The sequence below is a fragment of the Pipistrellus hanaki genome, assembly GCF_964339955.1.
Source record: "Pipistrellus hanaki genome assembly, chromosome: 3".
Classification (NCBI taxonomy): Eukaryota; Metazoa; Chordata; class Mammalia; order Chiroptera; family Vespertilionidae; genus Pipistrellus; species Pipistrellus hanaki.
In genome coordinates, this window is record NC_140505.1 from 169,196,237 (window position 1) to 169,209,508 (window position 13,272).

Genomic DNA, 13,272 nt, shown 5'->3' on the forward strand with positions numbered 1-13,272 from the left:
ACCCCCCACCACCACCTCCACCCCTACCTCCCACTCCGGAGGCGGGACTCTGGGATCCATTGGTAGAAAGGCAACCCGAAAAGGTGGAACTCAACTTGAAAATCTCGATAGCGATTGGAGTTGATAGGACAAGGGCGGAGCCTAAGGCCCACGATACTGTCCAATCAGCGTCCAGGACGGTCGGGTTGGGGAAAGGTGGTGAGAAGGTTCTGGGGTTCACCAGCCGCGGGGTCTGGTGGGAGGAGCAGTTGCCCAGCAGCCGCCCGGCGCTTCCTGTTTCCGGTTCCCGGAGCGGAGCACCGCGAGGCGCGGCGGGGGGACGCTGGCTGTGACAAGCCCACTGGGAACGGGGTCTGCGGCTGGCCCCTCGCTGGCCCTGTCTCCCGGCCCCGGACGGGTACTCCCCTGGGGAGTCTGAACTTCGGCTGCTCCCTTTGCCCCCGGCACGTGAGTAGGAGGGCTGGGTGATCGCTCACACCTCGGCGTCTGGTGACGGGGGACCGGGATCAGGAAGTCTCCCTTGTCCGGGTTTCCAGCCCAAAACACAGCCTAGGAGCCCTGGAACGGGGATGGAGGCGTAGGCCCGGGGGCCGGAGTCACGGAGTGGGAAGGGAGTGATGAGAAAGGACCCACCCCCACCTCCCACCCCCAGGCCATGGAGGGGATTTCCGTGTATTTGGAAGGGAGGGAAAAGGAGGGAAAGTCCCTAGGTGTGGAGTGTTCTGGAGGTGTCACTGGATACTTTGGGAGGAAGGTAAAGTAGCGTCGCGAGGGAGGTAAAGTAGCAGCAATGGCCCCAGGCAGTTGGAAAGTTAGGAAACTAGAATTCCTAGACCCCTGGGAGAAGTTGGGGGGTAGGGAGGGGGGGCGGGTAGATGAGTGTGTGGTGTAGGGAAGGGCAGCCAGGACAGGGATTCTTCCTGTGTTTCTCTTGGTAGCGAGCATCTGCCCTTGAGACTTAGAGCTGCCCCTCAGGCTTTTTGATCTAATTAGGCTGCTCTTCTCCAAATGTAGGGGGTGGGAGGCAGAGGAGAAGGACTGGTGTGTCCATCAGAAATGAGTCAGAGAAAAGACAGTGGAAATTTCGTTGAAAAGTGGAACTCATGGCTGGGTGAGGAAGAGAGGGTACAGAGAGACTCAGTGATGGAAGTTGCTTCCCAGTTCCTGGTTTAGTTTTTGATCATCCCACCGATGAAGAATTTTGTGGCCTTGCCAAATAGATCTGTCACATGATAAGAAAACAGGAAGGGAGCTTTTCAAAATCTACAGCCCTGCCCCACGTTTCCAAAAATAATCTAGGCACATCCCCACCATTGAGGATCTCATGGTAGTGCATTGAAGAGGGACCGCCTAGCCCTTGGATTTCAGACTCTTCCTAATACATTTTTGCACCCCTGTACTTATCAGAAAATTTCCAGCGACTGCCTTTATGCCACGAATCGCCCAAATTGCTCCAGTATCTTCGTACGTATTTATTGTAATACTTAATATAACCGAGGGCAAGTAACTTAACCGCTGTAAAGCATCAGCTTCCTCATTTTTAAAATGGGAGAAATGATATCTGCTTTTCTGGGTTGTGAAGATTAAGGAACGTAATCTTAAGATAAAGTGCTCAGCGTTTGCCACTGAACCGGAGAGAAGCCAGCATGTAGTCAAACCTTAAGCCAGAAAGAGAAGAGTATAAATTGATTCTCATCCTAACTTTTTGAACCAATAAACACATGAAAACTAGTTTAACTCAGTTAGTGCTGACCGCAGGGTGGTTAGCCGTTCGTCCTTTCCCGGTTTTGTGAGATTTCTAATTTGGGAGCATAAATCATCAGCTGTTAACGGATGAGGAACTGACGTTGAGGCCAAAGAACACAGCTTTCTGTTTGAACATCCCTCTGGAAAAACTGGTCCTGAGGAGAGAAATCTTGAAAGCCTAGAATGTTGGAACTTTAAATTAGGTCCTTAGAGAATGTAAGGAAAATGGCGTGCTAAATCAGTCTAATAAAGGGTATCTCTTGTGTCTCTTCAGTAACTCAGCCGGTCGTGTTGTGTGTTGAGCAACGAGTTGATTTAGGGAAGGTAGGAGTTTGAGGTCTGAGCTCTTTATTCCTCCTCCTAGACAGTGAACTATGTGAGGCGTCACTTCCTCTTCCCATTCCCCTTCTTGCTTTGTCTAAAAGAAAGCAAAGCTTTGGCTGCCTACTCTGGTCCCACACAAGAATTGATGTGAAAGGAGACAGATACGCATAGAGCGCGTAGCCATAGACTGTCAGCTCTGAGAAAAGACGGTGGAAATTTCTTATCTGGTTCACTCTACTGTCTCTGTCTCATCTGTAAAATAGGGACCGTAATTGTATTGACTGCATAGGGTTTTTGTAAGGGTTAATTAATGTATGTGAAGTGCTTCAAACAATGCCTGGCAGAAGGCAAGCACTCAAAGTGTTTCCTATTGGTGTGTTCAGTGTGGTTATGGAACCCTCAGACTTTATGGTTGGCTTTAAATCTTCTGTGGAAACACCTTATTAATATTACGGTAGTGGATTAATGTTTGGAGTACTACAATGTCAAGGAGACAACTTTCCATGCATTTGTTGTCCTGGTGGAGTGTGGGAAACCGTAGGTCAAATGTAAACTTGTTTAGGGGAGTGGAGAAAATGCATTCAGGGCGCAGAGCTTCCATTTTCCTATCTTTAAACTTATTGGTACACCTTAAATTCTGCCTATTTTCAAGATTTTTATTCTAAAAATGCAACAAAGGTAATGGGCAAGCATGGAAAAGAATTAGAGGACTTTAAAGAGTACTGGAACCAAAGTCCAGATTTGTAGTATTGGAAGCATTTTATTGTAAACTAGAGGCCTGGAGCACGAAAATTCATGCACTTGGGGAGATCCCTCAGCCTGGCCTGCACCCTCTCACAGCCCAGGATCCCTCAGGGGATGTCCATCTGCCAGCTTAGGCCTGCTCCCTGGGGGATTGGGCCTAAGCTGGCAGTCAGACATCCCTCTGGCAGCATGGGAACCCTCAGGGGATGTCCAGCTAACCGCTAAGTGTTAGTTGGACATCCTTAGCTCTGCCACAGAGGAGGGAGAGGCTCCTGCCACCACTGCTGCGCTGGCCAGCCATGAGCCAGCTTCTGGCTGGGCCGCACCCTCCTTGTGGAAGCCCATTGTCCTCCAGGGGCCAGCTCCTGCGTTGAGAATCTGCCCCATGAGCCAGCTTCTGGCTGGGCCGCACCCTCCTTGTGGAAGCCCATTGTCCTCCAGGGGCCAGCTCCTGCGTTGAGAATCTGCCCCCTGGTGGGTCAGTGCGCATCATAGCCACCTGTCATTCCACCATTAGGGAATGACATATTACCCTTTTATTATATAGGATGAGAAAGATTAGAAAGAATTAAATCTTTGTATCAGAAAAGTTAATGATACTGTTATGAAATTAACAAATAGCAGTGGCCTAAAGGGTCATTAATGATACCAGAGTGAAGTCTTTTTTACAGAGGTAAATCAGTGTGTCCTAGGTATGAAGATAGATAAAAAGAAAACGAGTTTGGGAAACGGGGCCCCATGTTTCTATTCTAGAGCAGTACAAGCAGCAAGTCAATTGGATTTACTAAATTGTAGAGTGACTTGGTGACCCCCAGGGATTGTCAGGAATTTGGAGTATAGAAAAATAACTGTACTTACTGGGCGCCTTGAAATTCTTGAAATTTGTGACTTGTAGAGCCTAAGTTGATCTTTGGAAGACTTCTTCAAACTACTCATTTTGACCTGGTGAATTTTCTTCCTATCTATACATATAAAAGCCTAAGCAACCGTTACAACTGAACGACCAGTCAGCCGGTCACTAATACGCGCATTGACCACCTGGGGGCAGATGCTCAACACAGGAGCTGCCCCCGGTGGTCAGTGTGCTCCCAGGGGGAGTGCTGCTCAGCCAGAAGCTAGGCTCACAACTGGCGAGCACAGTGACCATGGCGGGGGCCTCTCCTGCCTCCAAGGCAGCGCTAAGGACCCCTTGGGGGATGTCCACCTGCCAACTTAGCGGGGAGCGGGCCTAAGCTGGCAGGCAGACATCCCCCGAGAGGTCCCAGACTGCAAGAGGGCACAGGCCAGGCTGAGGGATCCCTTCCCCCATACCAGTGCACTGGGCCTCTAGTATCAGTATAAGACAGGGCCCAAAGTATTCAGTCTCTTTCTTTTATATCTTTTTTAATAGCTTTCAAACAGAATCTTTCAAGTGTCAACGTGTAATTTGAGTGTTACAGACCCTATCAAGTGTCAGATTCTGATTTGAATGTTATCTTAGGGAGGGCCACTGGTTTAAGCAATATTTATGAACTCTAGCCCCTGCACACACTTCTCAGCTATTCATTTTCTATGTTTATGGCAAGTTCCAGGCAGAGCCCCCATCCCTCCGGCCTCAACCTCTTCCCTTTAAATATGTGGCTGCAAAACTTGTTTGATCCTGCCAGGAGCATATTCTTGTGTCAAAGTTTAAGCCTTGCATGGCCGGTATAGTGAAACTGCACAGTGTTTAAAGAATTAAATTTTAAGTGAGCTATCGCAATCTAACTTCACCAAACAGTAAAGAGGCAAGGATGTCTCTACTCAGGCCGTCATCATTCTTCTTCCTTTCTGGATTTACCTATGAATTAGACTGAAGGTTATATGTACGAGCGTCCTGATGCAGTTGCTTTTGGCAGAGATATTAAAATCTGCTATTTGTTGCATATGCCACATTGCTGCATAATCGAAATATCATTCATTGGTAGAACCTAAGTATTCTGTACCTTGGTTGGTCCTTCTGACAGTTTCTAGAACAAAACAACAAAAAATGTGTCTTTTTTCCCCAGTAGAACTGAGGAGTTGGTAAACTGCTTTGGAAGTTGAGATATTTTTAAGCACACCTTGCAGAAATTATCAACAACAGCCTGTAGACAGTAACTCTTCATCAAGGCCAGCAGCGTCCTCTTTGCTGAATGTACATTGTTTCCTGTCCCGAAGGGGCACAGGAAGGACAGCAGGTGAGCAATAGTGTCAGCTAGAGGGGCTTTCAAAATAAGTTGGGGCAGGGGGGAAGGTAAGAAGCTTAGAGACCTAAGAATCCAATTGAGAATATTAGGAGACGGGAAAATAATAACTTGGATGAGAGCTAAAAGTTTGAAATAGGCAGATACAAGAAACAAAACCAACTTCACCATAATGAAGAAAACTGGCTGTTGTAAAATATGAGGTGATAGGTGGAAGATAAAAAGGTTTAAAAAATACCTTTCATTTGGCACACATTCATATGCCTTATCTCTTTCCCTTCTCTTCTGGATCCTCCCCGCTTCTCCCAGCATACACACTTTCTCCGAAAAGGATGTCCCCCTTCTACAGCTGCTGGGGGACTGGACTGCTGCTGCTGCTCCTCCTGGTAAGAGAATCCTGGCAGGCAGAAGAAAAAACCTGCGACCTGGTAGGAGAAACGGGGAAAGAATCAGAGAGAGAGTTGGCTGTACTGAAGAGAATGACACCACTGTTCACCAAAAGGTAAAAATGAGAAGAACCTTAATGAGCTAAAGAAAATAATTTTTTCCCCTCCTTAGCCTCTCCAGACAACCTATGGTACTCATCCCACCTCCACAGACCCAGCTCTCCAACTTTAGATGGTCCCCAGATCGCCGGACCCCGGGACCTGACAGACCCTAACCTCCCCCTCCCCACCCCCCGTACCCCGGGCCCCAGGGGCTCTTGGAGGGAGGTGGTTATAGGTGATACCAGAGAAGAGCTTTTTTGTTGTTAATCCTCACCCCAGTATGTTTTTTCCATTGATTTGTAGGAGGATGGCAGGGAGGGAGGGGAGAGAGAGAAAGAAACATCAAGACACATCGATTGGTTGCCTCCCGCAAGTGCCCTGATGCACCCATGCCCTGAAGGGAGTTGGGGGTCGAACCTGCAACTTGGGCATGTGCCCTTGATGAGGAATCGAACCTGAGACCCTTCAGTGTGTGGGTCAGTGCTTTAACCACTGAGAAACAACCAGGGCAAAGAAGGGCTTTTTTAAAAGACTCTTTCAACTCTTACTGATTTTATTTTGGTTTTACTATTGAATATGGAGGGAATACATGTATAATACCCTCCCCTCTATCTTTATCTGCGATAGCTGATGCTATCATGCTTACTTTTATGATACAGAGCAAATTCTCACCCAGTTTTTGTAGCATTATGCATTTCTCTAATGCAGAAGAATAGCTGCTTCTAAGGCTGGATCCAAGAGACCAGCTTGTAGGAATTTAAAAAGCATTATCAAATTCTTACATGTAATAGGACTTTAGAAGTATCAGATAAGCATATTTATGCCTATGCATGTCATCATCAGTGTCGAGAATCTTCAGTTCTATAAATCTGAAGATGAGATGAAGGAACAAGAGAGTATCCCATGAACATAGACCCTTATTCATAGGGAAATGGTAGCTAGCACTTTAGCATAGTCCAGAGCAGAGATTCTCTAGGAATATCTAGCTGTCTGCATGGCATATTTAAATCAGTCATCATCAGCAATTAGGATGGTCTGTCCTAATTGATGAGACATTAAAGTAGATAATGCCAATTTTAGATACTATGGCTGTTTCATCTCTTATTCATCATTCTTCTGGTGAATATGCAGGAAGACTGTCAGGGTCATTGTTGTCTCATGATTTAGCAAATATTCACTGTTACATTTAGCCATGACATCAGATAAATTGAATGCACCTTTTTGGGGATCAGAAGTTGGAGGGTAAAAGGAAGAAAGGCTAATAGCCAGTAACTCACCTCTGCTTTCTCCTCACTTCCTGACAGCTTTGAGAGCACTGTGGGCCAGGGCCAAGACACCTACATGTACAGATTCAGAGTGTGCAGGGAAGCTGGTAACCACTCCTCCGGGGCAGGCCTGGTGCAGATCAACAAAAGTAACGGGAAGGAGACTGTGGTGGGGAGAATCAACGAGACTCACATCTACAATGGAAGTAAGACTCTCACTGTTGTCTGATCAATTGATCCCAAATCAGTCTCTCAGGCAATCCTATACGTCTCCCCCAGTCTCTTCAGAATTTCATATGGTATGTGTGGTTCAGCATACCTGAGACTATAAACCACAGGGTACCTAGTCCCACAGCTCCTCTGAGCCAATGCTCAGGAATTTATGTGTTTGTTTTAAAGTTAGGGGAAAGCTTACGCAAAAAAAAAGAAGAATTTAATGGAATTATATAGACTGGGGCTTGAAAATGTCAACCACGACCTTTTCTCATCAGATTAATCAAACTTTGCCAGTTAAGTTATAAGAGGTCAAGGTTTGCAAACCAGTCTACAAAAATTTCTCCACCAACTTGTGATAATGATGGTGATAATATTTCTCAAAAGTCAGTCTTATTGCTGGAAAAGATTACGTAAGCACTTACAATCTAGCTCGCTGCCGATTGCCTCAGCTAGCCACTTGCCCATCACCGCTGGTCCCTATCTACTGCTTGTAGCTCACTGCCCCGCCCTCCAGTAGCTCTCCACCTGCTGCCCCGCCCTCCTATAGCTCTCCACCATTTGTAGATTGGTTGTGATGTTATGGTGTAATGGATAATTAGCATATTCCTCTTGTATAGGATTCTTTCCCTTAAGGCAGGCCTGAGGAACTGTTTTTCTGCCAAGGGCCATTTGGATATTTGTTATATCATTTTCAGGCCATTATCAATTTAAAACTTAGTCTCCTGCCCTGACCAGTTTGGCTCAGTGGATCGAGTGTCGGCCTGCAGACTGAAGGGTCCCTAGTTCGATTCCAGTCAAGGGCATGTACCTTGGTTGCAGGCACATTCCCAGTAGGGACTGTGTAGGAGGCAGCTGATTGATGTTTCTCTCTCATCAATGTTTCTAACTCTCTCTCCCTCCCTTCCTCTCTGTAAAAAAAAAATCAATAAATATATTCAATAAATAAATAAATAAATAAATAAATAAATAAAAGTTAGCCGCCTATATTTGGCCAAACGTTGAATTAACTCACCCCTGAAACCTTGGTGGAGCCAGACCAAATGCTTTCCCTGCCCTTACGCAGCCCTCGGGCCAGGCATTCCCCACCCCTGCCTGAAGCTGATAAATTATCCCCCTAAATGATATAAATGACAAAAGACTGAGTTTTGATTCATTTTATATTGACTTTAGTGACTGAGAAATCATTTCACCTTTTTTACTGTTTTCATATATGCAAAATTGGAAGCAGAATCCTTACCTTACTGAGCCTACATGACTTTTTGAATCAAATATTTTGCAAAAGAAATTTGAACACAGTAGATACTGAAAAAAAGAAGAGGAAGAAACAGAAGAAGAAATGCCTCCCAATCTTAAAAAACAGCCACTGTGAACTTCTCTGTGGCTAATTTAAATCCTGGGCTTTCCCCGCCGCCCACTAACTGTAAGGGGCCGCTTCCTTTGATGTGAGCAGGTGGTCAGCAAATGTGCGCCATTGTTAAGGAATGGATCACAATTCGTTTTGTACTATCAGTAATCTGTCTTTACTGTGGAAAATTAAGATTTTACTTTTAATTGATTGATTAATTTTTTTAAATTTTTGTTGATTTCAGAGAGGAAGAGAGGGATAGTGAGATAAAAACATCAGTGATGAGAGAATCACTGATCGGCTGCCTCCTGCACCCCCCTACTCGGCATTGAACCCGAAATCCAGGCGTGTGCCCTTGGCCGGAATTGAACCTGGAACTCTTCAGTCCACAGCCAATGCTCTATTCACTGAGCCAAACTGGCTAAGGTGAAAATTAAGATTCTTGTATGAATATTAGACAACTTCTTAGTTATCTAAGCAAGGGAATATAAAGCAAGTTTTAGCTTGGCATTTCCAATATTCAGAGTTCATACTGATGAGGGTTATTTTAATTAAAACCAGTGTGTCTGAACGTCCCGATTCCATCTTACCACAGTATCCAGGTCTGCCTCTGCTTTTCCCACCCCCAAAGCTCCGTTTTCCTTGTGCCTCCTCAGGTAACTGGATTATGCTGATCTATAAAGGGGGTGATGAATATGACAATCACTGTGGCAAGGAGCAGCGCCGTGCAGTGGTGATGATCTCCTGCAATCGACATACCCTAGCGGTGAGGCGCCCTGGGGCATGTGAGCCTAACGAGATACAAGGGCTGACCTGAGGTGGGAGAGACCTTCGTAGGGGTGTCGAACTCAATCAGAGAAGGGGCCAAAATCTAAAATCCAGCCTAAATCGCGGGCCGAATGGTTTACTGAACAGTCATAAACTGACAATGTCATAAATTGACAGCGGAGTGCAGTGATGACAGCGCGGTGCGGGCCACATTGCAAGGCCTGGCGGGCTGGATTTGGCCCGCGGGCCTTGTGTTTGACACATGTGTTCTAGAGGGTACAAGATACTTTGGGATGGAATAGGGAAAACTCGAGATTCAGTTCTTCCCTGTATCGAGATACCAGTCTTCCAGTAGACATGGAAAATTGGACCAGGAAGACAATGTTTTGGGATTTAGTGGAGGTTTTTCTTTATTTAGATGGGAGTCCAAACATTTTAAATGTGTCTTGCCCTTTCATCATCAGGACAATTTTATCCCTGTGTCCGAGGAGCGAGGCAAAGTCCAAGAATGTTTCTACCTCTTTGAGATGGAGAGTAGCGTGGCCTGTCCCCCAGAGGTCTCCCACCTCAGTGTGGGCTCTATCTTACTTGTCACGTAAGTACTCTTTTTTTTTCTTTTTTTCCTTATCAATCCAAGCCTTTCCCTTTTTTCTTTTTCTTTTGTTTTAGTCCTCACCTGCTTATATGATTTTTAAAGAGAGAGGGAGGGACGGGGGAAGGAAAAGAGAAATATCCATCGATTGATTGCCTCCCACTTGAGCCCCAACCCAGGAATCAAACCCACAGCTTGGGTATGTGCCCTGGCTGGGACGACACTCCCAACTAAGCTGCACCAGCTAGGACTCCCTTTTATTTTATTTTTTTAATTCGTAATTTCTTGGATGCATATGGACATAAGTTTTGTAAGGGCGGGGAGAGATCATTGGGGGGTGAAAATCCTCATTAAACACTATACAGAGAAAGTATAATAAATATTCACATTTGAAGGTCATTTCCCTTACTGGAGGGCTGGACAGTATTTAATTCTATCCATTAGAATAGCAGCTTTCAGCCAGTGTGCTGTGATACACTAGTGTGCTACAAGAAATTTTAAAACATGCAATCTGGACTATTAAAGGGCACTGATCTCTTTTCCCTTAAATTATCAAATTGAAAAATGACAACAGCCCAGCTGGGGTGGCTCACTACAGGAGCATTGACATATGAACCAGGAGGTCATGGTTCGATTCCCTGTCAGGGTATATGCCCAGGTTTTAAGCTGGTTCCCCAGTAGGAGGTACGCAGGAAGTAGCAGATAAGTGATTCTCATCATTAATGTTTCTCTCCCCTTCTCCTTCCCTGAAATCAATTTTTAAAATAATTTTTTTAAATGATGACAGCCACCCTGTCTGATGTGGCTCAGTTGCTTGGAGCATCGTCCTGTGCACCAAAAGGTCATTCCCAAACCCGGTCAGGGCACATGCCCAGTTTCAGGTTCCAACCCTGAAGGGGTACATACAGGAGACAGCCATCAATGCTTCTCTTTCCCTCTCCCTTCCTCTTTCTCTAAAATCGGGTTTTTTGTGGGTTTTTTTTTTTTAGCCCTGGCCAGTGTGGCTCAGTTGGTTGGAGAATCATTCTATACACTGAAAGGTTGTGGGTTCTGTTCCTGGTCAGGGCAAATACCTGGGTTATAGCTTTGAGCCCTGGTCAAGAAGCAACCAATTAATGTTTCTCTCTCCCCTCTCTTCCTCTCTAAATTTTTTTTTTTTAATGTATCCAAGATGAGGATTAAAAGAGTTATTTTTAAGTTTTTTTTAAAAAATGAAACAACCAACACAGGAATAGTCCTCTGGTATGAATGAGTCAAAATTACACTTTTTTTGTCATATTTGCAAAAAATATATTTTCTGATGTGCTGCAGATGGTTAAAAATTGCTGCATTAGATTATTAGAACTTTTGGACAGACAGAATCACATATAAAAGAGTGACTGTTGGTAGTAGTAGTCATTTTTTTGTGAGCGATTTGCTTTTCTCAGACAATGCTCTAATTGGTTTTCTAGGGATGCTACCAGTCCTTTTCCCCTTGTTTTTATAAAGCACAGCTCACAAAACAGCTAACAGTGAGTACAGAGATTATCCTTAGTACCTGAGTTTTGCTGTTTCTTGGTTTTTTTAAAGTATAGCTCTTTCTTCAACAGGTTTGCCTCACTGGTTGCTGTCTATATCATCGGGGGGTTCCTGTACCAGCGATTGGTGGTGGGAGCCAAGGGAATGGAGCAGTTTCCCCACTTGGCCTTCTGGCAGGATGTTGGCAACCTGGTAGCAGTAAGTAACAGGGCGGCTGGCCGGGCCTGTGGCCTGCACACAAGGTTGAGTGACCAACCAGCTGGTTTGCCCAGACAGGTTTCCTGAGACACAGCATACCAAGTCAGTTGGTTGCCCCTAGTACTAAGCAGCATAGCCTCTTACTATCTGGCCTTGTTAAGACTTGGCTAGAAGAGCAACACTGCTGCTTAGATTTAAGAATCTGATATAGCTGTTCAGGGGCCTAGATAGGAAGGTAAGACCTAATTAGAATTTTTCTCCTATTTCCTCCACATTCAATTTAGGCCAATTGTTGAGCTTTGAGGGTTTCTCTTCATTATACCTGGAGAAAACTAGTGCTTGCACATTCTTAGACCATAAATATACTTTGCCTTACCCTAAAGTTGGTTGTTCCAAATGACCACTTTCTTCCTTTGTTTCTTTCCCTACAGGATGGTTGTGACTTTGTGTGCCGTTCTAAACCCAGAAATGTGCCTGCTACATACCGTGGTGTGGGGGATGATCAGCTGGGGGAGGACTCAGAAGAAAGGGATGATCATTTACTACCAATGTGAATGCACTTTATACGCCCAGCGTCTTCAGTCCCCCGAACCAAAGCATACTCAGCCAGATTTCTTACGCAGTCTATTGCAGCCTCTCACCCTCCCCTTCATGTTGCTCTTGCTTTGTTTGCTTTTGGTTTACATCCTTTTCTCACTATAGAGATGCCTTCCCTTTGTTCCCTATTTTTGTTTTTCCTTCTAGAGAGGTACTATAAGGCCTGTGACAAAAGGCACGATGCCTTGGTATAGGAAGGTACAGTAGGATTAGTTAAACGAGCAAAAGCATGGCAGGTGTGCTGGCCTTTTCAAACACCTTTTCACAAGTTTTTGAGACACTGGAATTCTTTAATTAAAAAAGCAAAGAAAATTTATTTATACAAGATTTGCTTGCTTTCATGCTCGTAGTCTCCATGAGAACCTGCATTAAGTTCTTGCTGCTTGGGACTACTTTGCAGTCAATACTTGGTTGTAGTCCAAGTAGTCATTTGGTCTGAACCTGGGGTGTGATAGGCCTGCTTCACCCCTCTGTGGGTTAGGATGGGAAAATGTGAAAGTTCCCAGTCAGAGGCCTAGAAGGCACCATCCCATCGTTCATTGGCATTACAGTAACTTTGGCCCTGGATCGTGGTCTTGCAGTTATTAGTCCACATGTAGCCAAAACGCCTAAGCCACAAACCTAGTCTTACAAAGGGAAACTGAAAGTGATCTCTCCCACTTGGAGTTGAAGTTGTCAAAGCCTTTCTTACCAGTGTTCCTAAACATGTAGCACTTTCTTCACAGGCATGTCATTTTGACTTTTTTTTTAATCTGGAAAGGGAATGGAGATAGAAGCAGGGTACCTGGGGCCCTGCCTTCTCTGCTCTGGGTGTGGGATTCTGCTATACCTGTCCCTGCTTCTGGCTCAGGGAAGTCTCTTCTTGCCCACATCTCTGGGGGGAGTTTTTAATGCTCTCCACCTTTCTATTTAGGCCATGTGCCCAGAAGCCTGGCCTGATCTTTATTTAATAGTGAACCTGTGCCATTGAAGAGTAACCTGGCTCCATGGGGCACAAGAGGATGGAATCCACCGGCAGGGGCCTTTCATAGCCTTAGAGAAATTTGTTTCATCCTTGGACTTTTAAATACTGTTGGAATGACTTTTTTCTTTATAAACAGGGAAAATAATGTTACAAAAAAAAACATCTTTTTGTTATTTGTTTGCACCCTTCCCCCACACTCTAGTGTTTTAAAAATGCAAAAAAGGAAAGAAAAAAAAAACCTAACATTTTTGTACAAAAACACTTGAAAGATTAAAAAAAAAAAAAAAAAACATGTTGGCCTAG

The 13,272-nt window shown here is 45.0% G+C and overlaps 1 protein-coding gene across 4 annotated transcripts; it reads left to right on the forward strand.

The window, feature by feature from the left end:
• Nucleotides 1-40: 40 nt before the first annotated feature.
• On the forward strand, nucleotides 41-13,241 carry M6PR (mannose-6-phosphate receptor, cation dependent). 4 transcript variants are annotated; one of them, XM_084878045.1, is made up of 10 exons: nucleotides 118-447; nucleotides 1,408-1,464; nucleotides 4,845-5,012; nucleotides 5,328-5,520; nucleotides 6,811-6,977; nucleotides 8,989-9,098; nucleotides 9,565-9,695; nucleotides 11,282-11,408; nucleotides 11,840-11,958; nucleotides 12,919-13,241. In XM_084878045.1, exons 4-10 carry the CDS (start codon nucleotides 5,351-5,353, stop codon nucleotides 12,953-12,955), a joined length of 861 nt encoding a protein of 286 aa, XP_084734171.1. In that variant the 5' UTR covers nucleotides 118-447; nucleotides 1,408-1,464; nucleotides 4,845-5,012; nucleotides 5,328-5,350; the 3' UTR covers nucleotides 12,956-13,241. The 4 variants fall into 4 exon arrangements, with proteins under 4 accessions (XP_084734172.1, XP_084734171.1, XP_084734170.1 ...); XM_084878044.1 differs by lacking the exon at nucleotides 1,408-1,464 and having other exon boundaries at nucleotides 181-447; XM_084878046.1 differs by lacking the exons at nucleotides 1,408-1,464; nucleotides 4,845-5,012 and having other exon boundaries at nucleotides 41-447.
• The last annotated feature ends 31 nt before the right edge of the window (nucleotides 13,242-13,272 follow it).